Source organism: Pseudophryne corroboree, chromosome 1 (assembly GCF_028390025.1).
Source record: "Pseudophryne corroboree isolate aPseCor3 chromosome 1, aPseCor3.hap2, whole genome shotgun sequence".
NCBI lineage: Eukaryota > Metazoa > Chordata > Amphibia > Anura > Myobatrachidae > Pseudophryne > Pseudophryne corroboree.
Genome location: NC_086444.1, coordinates 1,098,478,023 through 1,098,499,033, shown reverse-complemented (window position 1 = coordinate 1,098,499,033; position 21,011 = coordinate 1,098,478,023). Strand labels below are relative to the sequence as shown.

The 21,011-nt window shown below is 47.7% G+C and overlaps 1 protein-coding gene across 3 annotated transcripts in view; it reads left to right on the top strand.

Moving 5' to 3' along the window:
- CCDC149 (coiled-coil domain containing 149) overlaps positions 1-21,011 on the top strand; it is a 214,667-nt gene that overhangs the window by 62,398 nt on the left and 131,258 nt on the right. For all 3 annotated transcript variants that reach the window (XM_063921861.1, XM_063921853.1, XM_063921870.1), the window contains exon 2: positions 10,660-10,821. In XM_063921861.1, coding sequence (XP_063777931.1) covers positions 10,660-10,821 — 162 coding nt within the window. The remainder of the gene's footprint in view (positions 1-10,659; positions 10,822-21,011) is intronic.

Below are 21,011 nucleotides of genomic sequence, written 5' to 3'. Positions count from 1 at the left end.
TGGAAACAGGATGTACCTGAGCTCAATTTTGAGCTTCATGGCAGAGGCTGTGAATACTTATGTACATGTGATTTCTTAGTTTCTCTTACGTCCTAGAGGATGCTGGGGACTCTGTAAGGACCATGGGGGTATAGACGGGCTCCGCAGGAGATAGGGCACCTAAAAAGAACTTTGACTATGGGTGTGCACTGGCTCCTCCCTCTATGCCCCTCCTCCAGACCTCAGTTAGATCTTGTGCCCAGAGGAGAATGGGTGCATTGCAGAGAGCTCTCCAGAGTTTTCTGTGGAAAAAGAATTTTGTTAGGTTTTTTATCTTCAGGGAGTCCTGTTGGCAACAGGCTCCCTGCATCGTGGGACCGAGGAGAGAGAAGCAGAGCTGGCTTGTAAAGTTGGGCACTGCTTCTAGGCTACTGGACACCATTAGCTCCAGAGGGAGTCGGAACACAGGTCTCACCTGGGGTTCGTCCCGGAGCCGCGCCGCCGTCCTCCTCACAGATGCCGAAGATAGAAGCCGGGTGAGTATTGAGGAAAAGACTTCAGGCGGCAGAAGACATCAGAACTTCATGAGGTAAGCGCGCAGCGGTAAGCTGCGCGCCATTGCTTCCAGTCACACACGCACAAGCAGGCAATGAAGGGTGCAGGGCGCAGGGGGGGGCGCCCTGGGCAGCAATAAACCTCAATTTGGCCATAAATACGATGGATTAGGCTGTGGGACAGTAAATCCGCGGACACCCGCCATTTTATTAGTATATGATGATGGGACCGAAGCCCGCCGTCGGGTGGGCGGGGCTTGATCCTCAGCACTAACCAGCGCCATATTCTCCACAGAGGCTGCATGAGAAAACGCTGGCTCCCTGTTCTCTCCCCTGCTGAGCTTCACAGGTTGGAAAAAGGAGGATGGGGGCACTTTGGCGACGCAGTGAGTGGAGATTACAATTATAAACATATAACAGCGCTATCTGGTCATATATTCCAGTGTTTTTAAGCGCTGGGTGTGTGCTGGCATACTCTATCTCTCTGTCTTTCCTAAGGGCCTGGTTGGGGTTTTGTCCCCTTATAGGTAACTCCCTGTGTGTGGGGGGTGTCGGTACGTGTGTGTCGACATGTCTGAGGCGGAAGGCTTCTCCAAGGAGGAGGTGGAGCAAATGAGTGGTGTGTCCCCGTCGGTTGTGCCGACTCCAGATTGGATGGACATGTGGCATACGTTGCATGCAAGTGTGACATCTTTACATAAAAGGCTTGATAAGGCTGGTTTAGAGGGGACATCAGGCGGTCAATCCTCAGATTGGACCGACTCACAGGGCCCGTCGGGGTCTCAAAAGCGTCCCTTAACACAAGACACTACTACCGACACGGATTCTGATTCCAGTGTCGACTATGACGAAGTAAAATTGCACCCTAGGGTGACTAAAACTATTCAGTGTATGATTGTGGCAATAAGGGATGTGTTGCATATTGTGGATGAACCCTCGGTCCCCGACACAAGGGTACACATGTTTAAGGAAAAGAAACAGATTATTAATTTTCCCACATCTCATAAATTAAATGAGTTCTTTGGAAAAGCTTGGGAGACTCCGGATAAGAGACCCCCAAAGAATTTTTATGGCATACCCTTTCCCTAAGCAGGACAGGGAGATTTGGGAATTACCTCCCACTGTGGACAAGGCCCTGACGCGCTTGTCCAAGAAAGTGGCGCTACCGTCTCCTGACACAGCGGCCCTTAAGGACCCTGCAGATCGCAGGCAAGAAACTACCTTAAAGGGTATTTATTCTCATACGAGTGCTGTGCTAAGACCGACGATTGCGTCGGCATGGGTGTGTAGCGCAATTGCAGCTTGGACAGATGAGCTGACAGATCAATTTGATACTATGGGTAAGGATACTATATTCCTAACTCTAGCCCATATAAAAGACGCAGTCTTATTTATGAGGGATGCTCAAAGGGACATTGGATTGCTAGCTTCTAGGGCCAATGCCATGTCTATCTCCGCGAGAAGATGCTTATGGACTCGCCAATGGATGGGTGATGTGGATTCCAAAAAACATATGGAAGTACTACCATATAAGGGTGATGTATTGTTTGGGGATGGGCTGACGGACCTGGTTTCCACAGCTACAGCAGGTAAATCACATTTTTTACCATATATTCCCCAACAGCAAAAGAAAGCAACACCTTATCAGATGCAGTCCTTTCGGTCGCACAAGTCCAAAAGAGGTCGGGGATCCTCTTTCCTTGCCAGAGGTAAGGGCAGAGGCAAGAGAGCACCTGCTTCGGCAGGTGCCCAGGAACAAAAGTCCTCCCCGGCTGCTCCAAAATCCACAGCATGACGCTGGGGCTCCCCTGAGGGAGTCCGCACCGGTGGGGGCACGTCTTTGACTTTTCAGTCAGGCCTGGGTCAGATCGGACCTGAATCCCTGGGTGTTGGAAATAGTTTCACAGGGTTACAAACTGGAATTCGAGGAGGTGCCCCCGCGCCAATTTTTCAAGTCGGCCCTACCAGCTTCCACATCGGAAAGGGATGTAGTGTTAGCTGCAATTCAAACGCTGTGTATACAGCAAGTGATAATCAAGGTTCCCCTGTACCAGCAGGGAAGAGGTTACTACTCAACCCTATTTGTGGTCCCGAAACCGGACGGTTCGGTCAGACCGATTTTGAATCTGAAATCCCTAAACCTGTACATAAAAAGATTCAAATTCAAAATGGAATCACTCAGAGCGATAATAGCCAACATGGAGGAGGGGGAGTTTATGGTGTCTCTGGACATAAAGGATGCGTACCTTCATGTCCCCATATATGCCCCCCATCAGGAATACCTGGGATTCGCTGTACAGGATTGTCATTACCAATTTCAGACGTTGCCGTTTGGACTCCACGGCCCCGAGGATTTTCACCAAGATAATGGCGGAAATGATGGTGGTCCTGCGCAAGCATAGAGTCACAATTATCCCATACTTGGACGATCTCCTGATAAAAGCGAGATCAAGAGAGAAATTACTGAGCAGTGTGGCGCTCTCTTTGAGAGTGCTCCAGCAACACGGTTGGATTCTAAATCTACCGAAGTCACAGTTGATTCCGACAACTCGTCTACCGTTACTAGGTATGATACTGGATACGGAACAAATGAAGGTCTTCCTCCCAATAGAGAAAGCCCAAGACATCCAGAACATGGTCAGAGACCTGCTAAAACCGAAAAGGGTGTCAGTTCACCAATGCACTCGAGTTCTGGGGGAAATGGTGGCGGCCTACGAGGCCATTCCCTTCGGAAGGTTCCATGCAAGGACTTTTCAATGGGACCTTCTGGACAAGTGGTCCGGGTCCCATCTGCATTTACATCGGAAAATAACTCTGCCCCCAGGAACCAGAGTGTCCCTCCTGTGATGGTTGCAGAGTGCTCACCTGCTGGAGGGTCGCCGGTTCGGGATTCAGGACTGGATCCTGGTTACCACGGACGCGAGCCTCCGAGGATGGGGAGCGGTCACACAGGGAAAGACTTTTCAGGGTCTTTGGTCAGACCAGGAGTCCTGTCTACACATCAATGTGTTGGAACTCAGGGCCATTTACAACGGCCTTCGACAAGCTGAGAGTTTTCTTCGAAACCTTCCGGTTCTGATTCAATCAGACAATGTCACAGCAGTGGCTCATGTGAACCGCCAAGGCGGGACAAGAAGCAGAGTCGCAATGGCGGAAGCCACAAGGATCCTTCGCTGGGCGGAAAATCATGTAAGCGCTCTGTCGGCTGTCTTCATTCTGGGAGTGGACAACTGGGAAGCAGACTTCCTCAGCAGACACGATCTCCATCCAGGAGAGTGGGGACTTCATCAAGAAGTCTTTGCAGACGTAACACGTCTTTGGGGAACTCCTCAAATAGACATGATGGCGTCACGCCTCAACAAAAAACTTCGGAGGTATTGCGCCATGTCTCGGGACCCTCAGTCAGTAGCAGTAGACGCACTGGTAACACCGTGGGTGTTCGACTCGGTCTACGTGTTCTCTCCTCTTCCTCTCATCACGAAAGTGTTGAGGATCATAAGACGAAGAAGAGGACAGACGATACTCGTTGTCCCAGACTGGCCTCGAAGGGCTTGGTACTCGGATCTACAAGAGATGCTCACAGGAGACCCCTGGCCTCTTCCCCTGAGGGAAAACCTGTTGCAGCAGGGGCCCTGTGTATTTCAAGACTTACCGCGGTTACGTTTGACGGCATGGCGGTTGAACGCCGAATCCTAGCAAAAAAGGGGATTCCGGAAGAGGTCATCCCTACTTTAATAAAGGCTAGGAAGGAGGTGACGATAAAACATTATCACCGTATCTGGCGAAAGTATGTGTCTTGGTGTGAGACCAAGAATGCACCTACGGAAGATTTTCATTTGGGCCGTCTTCTCCACTTCCTACAGATAGGAGTGGATATGGGCCTGAAATTAGGCTCGGTTAAGGTACAGATTTCGGCCCTCTCGATTTTCTTTCAGAAGGAATTGGCTTCTCTTGCAGAAGTCCAGACGTTTGTAAAGGGAGTGCTGCACATCCAGCCCCCTTTTGTGCCTCCAGTGGCACCATGGGACCTGAACGTGGTGTTGCAGTTCCTAAAATCACACTGGTTTGAACCGCTTAACAAGGTTGAATTGAAATTTCTTACCTGGAAGGTGGTAATGTTGTTGGCCTTAGCATCAGCAAGGCGAGTGTCAGAATTGGCGGCTCTATCACACAAGAGCCCCTACTTGATTTTTCATGTGGATCGAGCTGAATTGAGGACACGTCCGCAATTTTTGCCTAAAGTGGTTTCGTCGTTCCATATGAATCAACCTATTGTGGTGCCTGTGGCTACTCGTGACCTGGAGGATTCCAGATCCCTGGACGTAGTCAGGGCCTTAAAAATTTATGTAGCCAGGACGGCTAAAATTAGGAAAACAGAGGCTCTGTTTGTCCTGTATGCTGCCAATAAGATTGGCGCTCCTGCTTCAAAGCAGACTATTGCTCGCTGGATCTGTAATACGATTCAGCAGGCTCACTCTACGGCTGGATTGCCGGTACCAAATTCGGTTAAGGCCCATTCCACTAGGAAGGTGGGCTCTTCCTGGGCGGCTGCCCGAGGCGTCTCGGCTTTACAACTTTGCCGAGCGGCGACGTGGTCGGGGTCAAACACTTTTGCTAAATTCTACAAGTTTGATACCCTGGCTGATGAGGACCTAGCGTTTGGTCAGTCGGTGCTGCAGAGTCATCCGCACTCTCCCGCTCGATTGGATGCTTTGGTATAAACCCCATGGGCCTTACGGAGTCCCCAGCATCCTCTAGGACGTAAGAGAAAATAAGATTTTAAACCTACCGGTAAATCTATTTCTCCTAGTCCGTAGAGGATGCTGGGCGCCCGTCCCAGTGCGGAAACTCTGCAAGACTTGTATATAGTTGTTGCTTACATAAGGGTTATGTTACATTTGACATCGGTCTTGGACCGTTACTGTAGTTTGTTCATACTGTTAACTGGTTATGTATGTTCCAGGTTACATGGTATGATTGGTGTGGGCTGGTATGAATCTTGCCCTTGGATTGCTAAATCCTGCCTTGTATTGTCCATCTCCTCTGGGCACAGTTCTCTAACTGAGGTCTGGAGGAGGGGCATAGAGGGAGGAGCCAGTGCACACCCATAGTCAAAGTTCTTTTTAGGTGCCCTATCTCCTGCGGAGCCCGTCTATACCCCCATGGTCCTTACGGAGTCCCCAGCATCCTCTATGGACTAGGAGAAATAGATTTACCGGTAGGTTTAAAATCTTATTTTTCTATTTTTAATAAATTTGCAAAAATCACAAAAACTTTTTTCACGTTGTCATTATGGGGTATTTTGTGTAGAATTTTGAGGGGAAAAAATGAATTTATTGCATTTTGGAATAAGGCTGAAACATAACAAAATGTGGAAAAAGTGAAGCGTTGTGAATACTTTCTGGATACACTGTAAATGGGGAATATGTGTAATAGATCTTACTGTGACTAGAACAAGTAAAACTTTGTAAAATAACATGGAAAATGAGCACACAAGTTTCTACAAGAGAGTACACTGTCACAACTCAAGAAATGGTACCACGTGCTGGCCCACCTGTACAGCTTCTGAAGATGCTCAGCCTGCAGCTGTTGCTACAGCCAACACCCCTTCTCTACAGCTGAGGCTTAGGGTATACCTCAAATTGGTAGCAGCGTGGCCCTGAAAAGTCACTTGTTGCATCCTTTGTCGGGACAGCAACTCCAGTAAGAGCCTACCCTGGCAAAGAGGTTTGCATCAATATTATCTCTTCATAGGGTTAGAAGGGTCAGAATGGTGGAATTCACAATGCTAACGTTTAGAATATCGGCACCACAATGTTGACAGTTATGATATCGACATTGTTAAAATGTTGGCATTGAACATGTCGGCATCTACAGAATGTCGACAGTTTACAATATTGATATGAAATACCAACATTCTGCACAGACCGGCAGCAAAAGGTTTAGGTGGATACACACTACTAGACGATGTGTCCCAAGCCCGACATCATGGGTGATGGGGACCCTTCATCTACAATTGCATAAACACTTGCCAATGCAGGATGGGGGGCGACGGAGCTACGCGGCATCATGGCATCACTAGCGGTGTCTTCTGGCCGGTCCCGCAGCAGGGCTGACTAGAAGACATCGCTAACTATGGCAGGAGCGTACATATTCTGCATACACACTGTCCGATGTGAACGATATGTCTGTCCGATCCGCCGGATCAGACGACATATCGCCTAGTGTGTACCCAGCTATACGCTGTGGAAGGGGTGGGTTAGGGTTAGATATTGGGCTTATATTTACCACTAGACACACTGTAAAATCCCCTGGAAGTCATCATCGCCTTACTGCCGGACCTGGAAGACACAATGCTAGAGCCGCTGGACCCACTATACAAGGTAAGTCGCCACTAAACCACGAGGGATGTTTTTTGGCATTCCAATCACGTGGACCTTTCATCAGTGGTGACATTACGACAATGCAGATCATCTCCTTTTGACTTTATGAATGGCGTTGAAATATACCACACCCATAAGATACTGAGGGCCTAATTTAGACCCTGTCACTGATGTGCAAAAATCATTATGAAGCGATTTTTGCACATCTGCGCGTAGACCAGTGCATGCATGTGCAAGGTCCTAAACTGTATTCTCGTCGGAATGCAGGAGGGGGGCTGGAGCAGGGCGTCTATGCCGCGTTTTGTCGGCGTTGACGCTCCATTTAAGGGGCACGGCCCAGACAACGAAGGCGTGTCTGGATCGTGGCTGGAGCAGGTCCCGGCCGCTGCGACCCTTAACATGGTGGGTAGCCGCCTGACTCCGCAGCTAGGCTGCGCTAGGCAGAGGGCTTTTCGAAAAATGCAAAACCATTGCCGCCATGTGATGCTTTCGCATGTCTGTGGGGGGTTGGAACCGGCAGGTGGGGTGGACTTGCCCTGTGCTGGGCGTTGCAGCGCATGTCAAAGAATTTGATTGTAGATGTGGGGTTTTTCGCACATCTACGATCAGTTCTGAATTACCCTCTGAATTCTTTGGATCTATTACTGTATCGAATTCCTTTCACTGCTCGGTTTTGTAGTTTACCTTGTATTACTTAAATAAAGACACAAATAATAAAAACAAGTGCTTTTCACCCAAATCTCTGATTTCTTGTATGCTAGGTTGCTCACCATGCCAAAATTCATAGGAAACAGTGTGTTTTATAAGTAGTAGCTGTCATTCCTCCTTCACCACAGTAAGTTTTAGATAAGCAGGAGTCTGTCATTATTTATCTGATCCTTTTATTAAGGATTTTGTTCTTCCTTTCACCTACACCAGTGGTTCCCAAACTTTTTTGAGTTACAGCACCCTAGAGTATCAGAATTATTTTCACGCCACCCCTAGGCCAAAAGTTTCTTATTGAAAGATTGTAAATTGTGTTCATATGTCATCCTTAGGTTCAATTGTGTGGTGAGGGACAAGATTTGCTTCTATTTGACCACATAGTTTATGATTGGCAACCACCAGCACTGATTTTGCCTATTACATTGACCATAAATAAACTGAATTGGTTCTGGACCACCAACCCATGGCACCCCTGCAAGTGTCCCGAGGCACCCCAAGGTGCCTAGGCACACAGTTTGAGAACCACTGACCTACACCATTGTATATGGAAGTTTTTTTTTTTTTCATGCACTGTGCTCTGTTGTCTTGGGAAGTTCTCTATTTTCTGTCTAGAAAATTCACATTCACATCTGTTGTCACTTGAATTTTATTTATTTATTTATTACCAGTTATTTATATAGCGCACACATATTCCGCAGCGCTTTACAGAGAATATTCGGTCATTCACATCAGTCCCTGCCCCTGTGGAGCTTACAATCTATATTCCCTATCACATGTACACGCACACACATTCATGCTAGGGTTAATTTTGTTGGGAGCCAATTAACCTACCAGTATATTTTTGGATTGTGGGAGGAAACCGGAGTACCCGGAGGAAACCCACGCAAGTACAGGGAGAATATACAAACTCCCCACAGTTAGGGCCATGGTGGGAATTGAACCCATGACCTCAGTGCTGTGAGGCAGTAATGCTAACCATTACACCATCCGTACTGCCCCTGAATGAAAATGGGTTTTGTAAAAACTTGTTACTTGTATTATTACAAAGTCCTGTAATTTATAGAATACAGGTTGAGTATCCCATATCCAAATATTCCGAAATATGGAATATTCCGAAATACGGACTTTTTTGAGTGAGAGTGAGATAGTGAAACCTTTGTTTTTTGATGGCTCAATGTACACAAACTTTGTTTACTGCACAAAGTTGTAAAAAATATTGTATTAAATGACCTTCAGGCTGTGTGTATAAGGTGTATATGAAACATAAATGAATTGTGTGAATGTAGACACGCTTTGTTTAATGCACAAAGTTATTAAAAATATTGGCTAAAATTTACTTCAGACTGTGTGTATAAGGTGTATATGTAACATAAATGCATTCTGTGCTTAGATTTAGGTCCCATCACCATGATATCTCATTATGGTATGCAATTATTCCAAAATACGGAAAAATCCGATATCCAAAATCCCAAGCATTTTGGATAAGGGATTCTCAACCTGTACTTCATTTTTGTTGTTCATAAGATAAGTGATTGTATAACTTAGTCAACGGTAAAAGTCACTATACCTGACGCGCTAATTTTAGTCCATTTTTATCGGCCAAAAAATGTCCCGTTTTGGGGCGATAATACGTGGGATCCGGGATAAGTTTTCAGACCCATGTGTTATTGCGGAAAAACGGGGCTGTTATTGTGGATTATGCTTAGTGTGCCTGAGGCACGTGAAGCATAATATCCGATAACCGATGGCATCTGGGCTAATTGGATAGCCCCCAGCGAATCCATTATCCATGATAATAATTGGATACCTCCCTCATTTATTATTTTTGGAACGGTTCTCTTTTGACTTTAGCTTTCATGCATTAATTGCACCTCATAAATGTTGGACAAGCTGATAGTATGAGATCCTTTGTCAGGTCCACTTTTACAGTTCTTCTTTGCATTCAGGGCCTATATGTCACTTTCACCTGTGCCACATATTGTGTGAATGCCGTTATTGAGTCTTTGTGTTTAGTCTCGGTTCTTTTGCAGTGAGGAGAGGATACAGGTGGTTCATCTGCTGTGATTTAGGTTAAAACAAATCATTTAGAAACAGCAATTTATTAATAATCTGCAAACATGTGGGGATTTAATTGAATGCTCTGTTTAGCTCCGAGAATGCGTGCCCAGAGCTATTCAATTGTTCCTGCTATATACCAGCAACTAGATGGTTTCGGTTCATGAGGTGCCAGCAGAAATCCAACTTAACTAGTGCCACTATGTTAATTGCAGGCTTACCGTGTGTTGTAAAAGCATCACGTCCGGCACTTGAGTCATAAAATACAAATTACCACCACAAAACCCTGGGCATTAGAAGTGGTAAACTGCACTTCCCGACTTACGTGCCAGACACCGGGCCTAATTCAGCATGGATCGCTAATTAGAGAATTTGCAAATTGAGCAATTATCGAATGACTGCGCATGCGTAGTGGTTGTATTGCGCACGCGCGAGGGGTAATAATGACAGAAATTGCATAGAGATCATAATTGCAATGCAGCCGCTGTTTGACTGACAGGAAGCCATCATTTCTGGGCGGAAACCTGCCGTCTTCTGGGTATGTCAGAAAAAACGCAGGCGTGCCCAGGTGTTTTTGGGGAGGGTCTCTGACGTCAGCGCAGGCTGTCTCAGTTGCAGATTAATGGCAGCCTCAGACTCACATTTGCACAGACGGCAAAGATTCTTTGATGTTCTAGGAATTGCGTATGCATGTACGAGTGGATCGCGATCTGCGATGCATTTGTAATTTTGCACCGGGGTTTTTTTCTTTTTGTCGGGGGCGGCGCCTTTCTACTCGCAGACAACTGCAGTTTCTCAAAATGACGACCCATGCTGAGTTAGGGCCTAAATGTCTATAATAGAATAAGATGCATTACAAAAAAATGCAGTGAAAAAAATCATGGAGGGTTATGCTGACCATATGAGCCCTTCTAACTATTAAAATTTACCACTGTATCCTATTGCTAATGTGCGCTGGAATAACAATACATTTTCTCTTCTAGTTCCTTGTATGTAAGAAAAAGCTGGAGAGCAAGAAAGAGGCTTTACTGATCCTCTCTGCTGAGCTGGACAAATGTCAGCAGGAACGGGACCAATACAAGCTGATGGCAAACCAACTGCGGGAGAGGCACCAATCCCTGAAGAAGAACTATCGGGAACTGATTGTACGTCTGCTCTTTCAACCTTATTATCCTTTTGTTTGTAGCTAAAAAATTATATTTAGGTGGTGCTGACTTTTAAACCTGTCATTTCATTAAAGACCGTTCTATTATAAAGGTAAGTATTAACTTCACTGCAGCACAGCAGCTGATGTTCCCCTGACATAACTATGACTGGAGGTGGGTACACACTAGGCGATGTGCTCTGTGAGCGACGTTGCCCAGTGCTTCCCCTCCCGGACTGGGGCGGTCGGCAGCCGGTCATACACACTGAACGATATGATGTTCTTGAAAGTCCAAATTGAGCTGCCTGTACGGCCGACAGCTAGGGTCGTTAATGACCTGCGGGACCGTGCATCGCTGGTTGGCAGCGGCATACACACTTGCCGAGAAAGTGAGCGCCATCGCTGAGGATGGGTGAAAATGAGCATCGTCGCTCATTTTCTCGGCAAGTATGTATACACCTGGGTCCTAACTGGCAATGACGTCGTTGTTTATTGGTGTAGGACTGTGGGTCATAAAGGTCCAGCCTGTGATCTTTGTGTTCATGGGCTACACTTTCCTTTATTGGCTATGGTGGAGGGAATTGTTGTCACATTACAGAGAATCAGTTACATAGCCTTTTTATTTCACTGTACTTACCGTGGAGCATACTTTTTTCTTTTGCAACAAAAAAGCTTTACAATACGGTTCCTACTATGGATAACTCTGCAATTAGGATTTTGATGTGGAGTAGACAGATAAAGCTTCATGGAGCTGATGGCTCAGCCTTGTAGTTAATGGAAATAGCACTGAGGCGTAACCAATCATGTTGCTGGAAGTGTGAAAGGAAAGTACTGGTATGTTGTTCTTCGCTTGTTCTGCTTTGTGACCCACATGAAAGCTAATGTGTCACGTAATTGTGGATTTGGTGTTTGCTATATGTGTGTGAAGGCACACACCTGTATTACCTACATGTTTACAAACTATGGGGGAGATATATCAAAAGCTTGAAGTGAGAGAAAGTGGAGAGACAAAGTACTAACCAGTCAGATCCCAACTGTTACTTTACAGGCTGTGTTTGGAAAATGACAATTGGCAACTGATTGGTTAGCATTTTGTCTCCCATAATTTTATCTCTCTCCATGCTTTTATATACTCTATCTAGCCCTATATGAGCGTTTCACTCTTTGAGCTTCATTGTACTTTAAAGGACAGTGCGGGGCAATCCCTTTTACCCAAAATAAGTGAAAGTTTATGACATGGATCTTCTTGAATAAAGCAGAGTGGCAATAAATCGTTTCTTGTGATTGTTGGCTTCACTCGGCAGAATTCTAGCATTGTGGTTTAATCCTATAGAAAGGGCCAGTGACCATTCCCACAGGACACAGGCTGGCACCGAGCACCGTTACAGCTGACGTCACTCGTTCATTAGCAGCTGTTACTGCCGTCTCAATTCTCTTCACAGCTCCTATTATATGTCGGGTTAGAGAACACAATAGCATTCTGATTTCCAAGTTCAGAATCCAGAACAAACCTCATGCAATCTGGAATTGGAGAGAGGATAATTACACTGCAGAAGGAAACGTAGACAATGGAAGCAGCAGGGCATTATGCTAAATGCCCACAGAGGGAAGCTGGCATGGATGGAGACTGTGAGGGTGGGTGGGGGGGTGTATAATCATCCAAGTTACCACTGAGTTGTACAGTAAGGATTATTGCAGCAAGAGCTTACTAAGGAAGCAGCTGAAGTGTCAGGGAGTGTGTAGGCTACATAATACAAGCTGTAGAGCTGAGAATACAATAGAAGTGTAATCTTTTTCACTGACTTCTTCTTCTTTCTATATGTTGTGCATCTCTCTATCTCTCTTACTCCTGCCAGTCTCTCTATCATCTCTTCTTTCTCTAAGTGCTCCTATTTCTTCTCTCCGTGGTGGTGGTGGGGAGATGTATCAATCATTGGAGAGAGATAAAGTACCAACTAATCGGCTCGTAGTTGTTATTTTTCAAACACAGACTGTAACATGGCAGTTAGAGGCTGATTGGTTGGTACTTTATCGCTCTCTGAGGTTTGATGCATTTCCCCCAGTATAACTCTGGCAACACCTCAACTTTCTCTGCACCATGGGCCTAATTCAGACACAGACATGCGGGGGGACACCCAGCACAGGGCTAGTCCACCTCACATGTCGGGCCCCTCCCCTCCCCCACACAAGTACAAAAGCATTGCACAGCGGCGATGCTTTTGTACTTTAGGAGTAGCTCCCTACCTGCGCAGCTCCTGCGCGCTGCCAGGGAGCTACTCGTCACTGTGAGGGCCGCCCCACACAGTCCGGCCACTCCTGCGTTGCCCGGACCGCGCCCCCTAAACGGCGTCCAAATGCTGTCGGGCCGCCCCCTCCCGCCCAGCGACTGCCTCTGCCTTTCAATCAGGCTGAGGCGATCGCAGGGTTGAGACGGCCGTCGGCTGTCTGGCATGTGCCAGCACCGATCAGGTCTGAATTAGGCCCCATGTGTGGGATGTCCCTTCTTATGTTTGGCTGGCTGCAAGGGGGTATTGCTGGTTGAGAGACGTATAACCTGGAATATTTGTATGTACAGGCAGTACTTTTCTTGAGGTTATTTAACTGCTAGCTGTCTGTAGCCATTTTTTTTTCTTAATCGTGTATATTTGTGTTTTGTTTTAAGCAAAGAAAAAAGAACAGAGAGAGACTGCTATGTTAGGCACATCAACATTTTCTTTTACTTATACATTAAGCTATGTACTGAAAATGGGGTCACAGTATAGCATCTATATATTAATAGCAGAAGGACGACTTTTATGTAGTGACTAATTTCTATGATGCGGTTGCCTAAGTAAGGCACATCATATACCAAATTAAAGATCTTGCTCCTTAGATTTGCAGAAAAATATTGATGTTGTAATTGGTTGCTTCTTTTCGGACTTATGTGGAAAAATGTCTGCCTGCCATTTACAATGCATCACCATTGTGTTCTGGAAAATGTGACAGTTGGTGAACTCTCCTTGTAGACCCGCTGGGTGACCCTGAACATGTGACCTGCTGGGTGATCTGTGAACTGTGACAGTTATGTGTAGTCATCGACTTAGCAAGGATTTTTTCTAAATTAGACTCCTAAGGGGGTGAAAATGGGTAAAATGTTCCTCCCAGCAAACCTTTTGCCCAGTTAAAACTGGTCACTTCAGCTAGTGTGTATTATTTTTCTATATTTACTTCTATTGACGTACTCCATATTGGATAAAATAACGGGATTACTTGTATTGCTCCATAATACATGCATGATGCAGGGATAAAGTCGTGTGCTTGGATATTTCTTGTCTGCTTAATGCCTCTATGTGCCACCAATGAGCACAATGTATTTTGTTTTCTCTAACGTCCCAGTGGATGCTGGGGACTCCGTAAGGACCATGGGGAATAGACGGGCTCCGCAGGAGACTGGGCACTCTAAGAAAGATTTAGTACTACTGGTGTGCACTGGCTCCTCCCTCTATGCCCCTCCTCCAGACCTCAGTTCTGTGCCCGGACAGAGCTGGGTGCATTTTAGTGAGCTCTCCTGAGCTTGCTAATAAGAAAGTATTTTAGTTAGCTTTTTTATTTTCAGAGAGCTTCTGCTGGCAACAGACTCTCTGCTACGTGGGACTGAGGGGAGAGAAGCAAACCTACTAACTGCGGCTAGGTTGCGCTTCTTAGGCTACTGGACACCATTAGCTCCAGAGGGATCGAACACAGGACCTGACCTTGTCGTCCGTTCCCGGAGCCGCACCGCCGTCCTCCTCGCAGAGCCAGAAGTCAGAAGCCGGCGGGTTGAAGAAAGAAGACGTAAAAATCGTCGGCAGAAGACTCCTGTCTTCATATGAGGTAGCGCACAGCACTGCAGCTGTGCGCCATTGCGCCCACACTAACCCACACACTCCGGTCACTGTAGGGTGCAGGGGGGGGGGGGGGGGCGCCCTGGGCAGCAATTAGATACCTCCTGGCAAAAGGAGCATATATACAGTTGGACACTGTTATATGCATGAGCCCCCGCCATTACTTTTACACAAAATCGCGGGACAGAAGCCCGCCGCTGAGGGGGCGGGGCCTTCTTCCTCAGCACTCACGCGCCATTTTCTCTCCACAGCTCCGCTGAGAGGAAGCTCCCCAGGCTCTCCCCTGCAGACTCACGGTAGAAAGGGTAAAAAGAGAGGGGGGGCACATAAATTTAGCGCATTTAATATATATACAGCAGCTACTGGGTAAACACTAAGTTACTGTGTGATTCCTGGGTCATATAGCGCTGGGGTGTGTGCTGGCATACTCTCTCTCTGTCTCTCCAAAAGGCCTTGTGGGGGTCCTGTCCTCATATAGAGCATCCCCTGTGTGTGTGGTGTGTCGGTACGCGTGTGTCGACATGTTTGACGAAGAGGGCTATGTGGAGGCAGAGCAAGTGCAGATGAATGACGTGTCTCCACCTGATTGGATGGATATGTGGAAGGTGTTAAATGATAATGTAAACTCCTTACATAAAAGGTTGGATAAAGCTGATGCCTTGGGACAGTCGGGGTCTCAGCCCATGCCTGATCCTACAGTGCAGAGGCCGTCAGGGTCTCAGAAGCGCCCACTATCCAAAATGGTTGACACAGATATCGACGCGGATTCTGACTCCAGTGTCGATGACGATGATGCAAAATTGCAGCCTAAAATGGCTAAAGCCATCCGCTACATGATTATAGCAATGAAGGATGTATTGCACATATCAGAGGTAAACCCTGTCCCTGACAAAAGGGTGTATATGTATGGGGAGAAAAAGCAAGAGGTGACTTTTCCCCCTTCACACGAGTTAAATGAATTATATGAAAAAGCGTGGGATTCCCCCGATAAGAAAGTGCTGATTTCCAAAAGGTTACTTATGGCGTACCCTTTCCCGCCAACGGACAGGATGCGCTGGGAATCCTCCCCTAGGGTAGATAAAGCTCTGACACGCTTATCTAAAAAGGTGGCCCTGCCGTCACAGGATACGGCCGCCCTAAAGGATCCTGCAGATAGGAAGCAGGAAAGTATCCTGAAGTCTGTTTATACACATTCAGGTACTCTACTGAGGCCGGCAATTGCGTCGGCCTGGATGTGTAGTGCTGTAGCAGCATGGACAGATAATCTGTCTGAGGAAATTGATACCTTAGACAAGGATACCATTTTACTGACCCTGGGGCATAAAAAAGACGCTGTCCTATATATGAGGGATGCCCAGAGGGACATTTGCCTACTGGACTCTAGAATAAATGCAATGTCAATTTCTGCCAGAAGGGTCCTGTGGACTCGGCAATGGACAGGTGATGCCCACTCCAAAAAGCACATGGAGGTTTTACCTTACAAGGGGGAGGAATTGTTTGGGGACGGCCTCTCGGACCTAGTTTCCACAGCTACGGCTGGGAAGTCAAATTTTTTGCCATATATTCCCTCACAGCCTAAGAAAGCACCGTATTACCAAATGCAGTCCTTTCGATCACAAAGAAGCAAGAAGGTCAGAGGTGCGTCCTTTCTTGCCAGAGGCAGGGGTAGAGGAAACAAGCTGCACCATACAGCTAGTTCCCAGGAACAGAAGTCCTCCCCGGCTTCCACTAAATCCACCGCATGACGCTGGGGCTCCACAGGAGCCAGGAGCGGTGGGGGCGCGTCTCCGAAATTTCAGCCACCAGTGGGTTCGCTCACAGGTGGATCCCTGGGCTATACAGATTGTGTCTCAGGGATACAAGCTGGAATTCGAAGTGATGCCCCCTCACCGTTACCTCAAATCGGCCCTGCCAGCTTCCCCCATGGAACGGGAAGTAGTGTTAGCGGCAATTCACAAGTTATAGCTCCAGCAGGTGGTGGTAAAGGTTCCCCTCCTTCAACAAGGAAGAGGATACTATTCCACAATGTTTGTGGTACCGAAACCGGACGGTTCGGTCAGATCCATATTGAATTTAAAATCCCTGAACATTTATCTGAAAAGATTCAAGTTCAAAATGGAATTGCTCAGAGCGGTCATTGCAAGCCTGGAAGAGGGGGATTTTATGGTGTCTGTGGACATCAAGGATGCTTACTTGCATGTCCCCATTTATCCACCTCATCAGGAGTACCACAGATTTGTGGTACAGGACTGTCATTACCAATTCCAGACGTTGCCGTTTGGGCTCTCCACGGCACTGAGAATATTTACCAAGGTAATGGCAGAAATGATGGTGCTCCTTCGAAAGCAAGGAGTCACAATTATCCCATACTTGGACGATCTCCTCATAAAGGCGAGGTCCAGAGAGCAGTTGCTAATCAGCGTAGCACACTCTCAGGAAGTGTTGCAACAGCACGGCTGGATTCTGAATATTCCAAAGTCGCAGCTGATTCCTACTACGCGTCTGCCTTTTCTGGGCATGATTCTGGACACGGACCAGAAGAAGGTGTTTCTCCCGGCGGAGAAGGCTCAAGAGCTCGTGACTCTAGTCAGAGACCTCTTAAAACCGAAACAGGTGTCGGTGCATCGCTGCACGCGAGTCCTGGGAAAGATGGTGGCATCATACGAAGCCATTCCCTTCAGCAGGTTCCATGCGAGGATCTTTCAGTGGGATCTGTTGGACAAGTGGTCCGGATCGCATCTTCAGATGCATCAGCGGATCACCCTGTCCCCAAGGGCCAGGGTGTCTCTTCTGTGGTGGCTGCAGAGTGCTCACCTTCTCGAGGGCCGCAGGTTCGGCATACAGGACTGGGTCCTGGTGACCACGGATGCGAGCCTCCGAGGATGGGGGGCAGTCACTCAGGGAAGAAACTTCCAAGGGTTGTGGACAAGTCAGGAGGCTTGTCTGCACATAAATATCCTGGAACTAAGGGCCATATACAACGCCCTGAGTCAAGCGGAGCCTCTGCTTCGCAACCAACCGGTGCTGATTCAGTCAGACAACATCACCGCAGTGGCTCATGTAAACCGCCAGGGCGGCACAAGAAGCAGAGTGGCGATGGCAGAAGCCACCAGGATTCTTCGTTGGGCGGAGAATCACGTGCAAGCACTGTCAGCAGTGTTCATTCCGGGAGTGGACAACTGGGAAGCAGACTTCCTCAGCAGGCACGACCTCCACCCGGGAGAGTGGGGACTTCATCACGAAGTCTTCACTCAGATTACAAATCGATGGGAACTGCCACAGGTGGACATGATGGCGTCCCGTCTCAACAAAAAGCTACAAAGGTATTGCGCCAGGTCAAGAGACCCTCAGGCGATAGCTGTGGACGCCCTGGTAACACCGTGGGTGTTCCAGTCGGTCTATGTGTTTCCTCCTCTTCCTCTCATACCCAAGGTGCTGAGAATCGTAAGAAAAAGAGGAGTGTGAACAAAAATACTCATTGTTCTGGATTGGCCAAGAAGGACTTGGTACCCGGAACTGCAAGAAATGCTCACAGAGGACCCATGGCCTCTGCCTCTCAGACAGGACCTGTTGCAACAGGGGCCCTGTCTGTTCCAAGGCTTACCGCGGCTGCGTTTGACGGCATGGCGATTGAACGCAGGATCCTAGCGAAAAAAGGCATTCCGGATGAAGTTATTCCTTTGCTGATAAAGGCTAGGAAGGACGTGACAGCAAAACACTATCACCGTATATGGCGAAAATATGTTGCCTGGTGTGAGGCCAGGAAGGCCCCTACAGAGGAATTCCAGCTGGGCCGGTTCCTGCACTTCCTACAGTCTGGAGTGACTATGGGCCTGAAGTTGGGGTCCATAAAGGTCCAGATTTCGTCCCTATCCATTTTCTTTCAAAAAGAACTGGCTTCTCTTCCTGAAGTTCAGACGTTTGTTAAGGGAGTGCTGCATATTCAGCCCCCTTTTGTGCCACCAGTGGCACCTTGTGATCTCAACGTGGTGTTGGGTTTCCTGAAATCCCACTGGTTTGAGCCACTTAAGACCGTGGAGCTAAAGTATCTCACGTGGAAGGTGGTCATGCTATTGGCCTTAGCTTTGGCTAGGCGTGTGTCAGAATTGGCGGCTTTGTCATGTAAAAGCCCCTATCTGGTTTTCCATATGGACAGGGCAGAATTACGGACTCGTCCGCAATTTCTGCCAAAGGTGGTGTCATCTTTTCATTTGAACCAACCTATTGTGGTGCCTGCGGCTACTTGTGACTTGGAGGATTCCAAGTTGCTTGATGTAGTCAGGGCTTTGAAGATCTATGTAGCCAGGACGGCTGGAGTCGTGAAGACTGACTCGCTGTTTATCCTGTATGCATCCAACAAGCTGGGTGCTCCTGCTTCAAAGCAAACTATTGCTCGCTGGATCTGTAGCACGATTCAGCAGGCTCATTCTGCGGCTGGATTGCCACATCCAAAATCAGTGAAAGCCCATTCCACAAGGAAAGTGGGCTCTTCTTGGGCGGCTGCCCGAGGGGTCTCGGCATTACAGCTTTGCCAAGCAGCTACTTGGTCAGGTTCAAACACATTTGCTAAGTTCTACAAGTTTGATACGCTGGCTGAGGAGGACCTTGTGTTTGCCCATTTGGTGCTGCAGAGTCATCCGCACTCTCCCCCCCGTTTGGGAGCTTTGGTATAATCCCCATGGTCCTTACGGAGTCCCCAGCATCCACTAGGACGTTAGAGAAAATAAGATTTTACTCACCGGTAAATCTATTTCTCGTAGTCCGTAGTGGATGCTGGGCGCCCATCCCAAGTGCGGACTTTCTGCAATACGTGTATATAGTTATTGCTTAATAAAGGTTTACGTTATGTTGGCATTGTTGATGCTCTGTTGTTGTTCATACTGTTGACTGGGTATGTTTATCACAAGTTATACGGTGTGATTGGTGTGGCTGGTATGAGTCTTACCCTGGATTCCAAAATCCTTTCCTTGTACTGTCAGCTCTTCCGGGCACAGTTTCTCTAACTGAGGTCTGGAGGAGGGACATAGAGGGAGGAGCCAGTGCACACCAGTAGTACTAAATCTTTCTTAGAGTGCCCAGTCTCCTACGGAGCCCGTCTATTCCCCATGGTCCTTACGGAGTCCCCAGCATCCACTACGGACTACGAGAAATAGATTTACCGGTGTGTAAAATCTTATTTCTCTATCGTCCTAGTGGATGCTGGGGTTCCTGAAAGGACCATGGGGAATAGCGGCTCCGCAGGAGACAGGGCACAAAAAGTAAAGCTTTACGATCAGGTGGTGTGTACTGGCTCCTCCCCCTATGACCCTCCTCCAAGCCTCAGTTAGATTTTTGTGCCCGGCCGAGAAGGGTGCAATCTAGGTGGCTCTCCTAAAGAGCTGCTTAGAAAAGTTTAGCTTAGGTTTTTTATTTTACAGTGAGTCCTGCTGGCAACAGGATCACTGCAACGAGGGACTTAGGGGAGAAGAAGTGAACTCACCTGCGTGCAGGATGGATTGGCTTCTTGGCTACTGGACATCAGCTCCAGAGGGACGATCACAGGTACAGCCTGGATGGTCACCGGAGCCTTGCCGCCGGCCCCCTTGCAGATGCTGAAGTAAGAAGAGGTCCAGAATCGGCGGCAGAAGACTCCTCAGTCTTCTAAAGGTAGCGCACAGCACTGCAGCTGTGCGCCATTTTCCTCTCAGCACACTTCACACGGCAGTCACTGAGGGTGCAGGGCGCTGGGAGGGGGGCGCCCTGGGAGGCAAATGAAAACCTATTTTGGCTAAAAATACCTCACATATAGCCTCCGGAGGCTATATGGAGATATTTAACCCCTGCCAGAATCCGTTAAGAGCGGGAGACGAGGCCGCCGAAAAAGGGGCGGGGCCTATCTCCTCAGCACACAGCGCCATTTTCCCTCACAGAAAGGCTGGAGGGAAGGCTCCCAGGCTCTCCCCTGCACTGCACTACAGAAACAGGGTTAAAACAGAGAGGGGGGGCACTAATTTGGCGTTAGAAATATATAAAAAAGATGCTATAAGGGAAAACACTTATATAAGGTTGTCCCTATATAATTATAGCGTTTTTGGTGTGTGCTGGCAAACTCTCCCTCTGTCTCTCCAAAGGGCTAGTGGGTCCTGTCCTCTATCAGAGCATTCCCTGTGTGTGTGCTGTGTGTCGGTACGTGTGTGTCGACATGTATGAGGACGATGTTGGTGAGGAGGCGGAGCAATTGCCTGTAATGGTGATGTCACTCTCTAGGGAGTCGACACCGGAATGGATGGCTTATTTAGGGAATTACGTGATAATGTCAACACGCTGCAAGGTCGGTTGACGACATGAG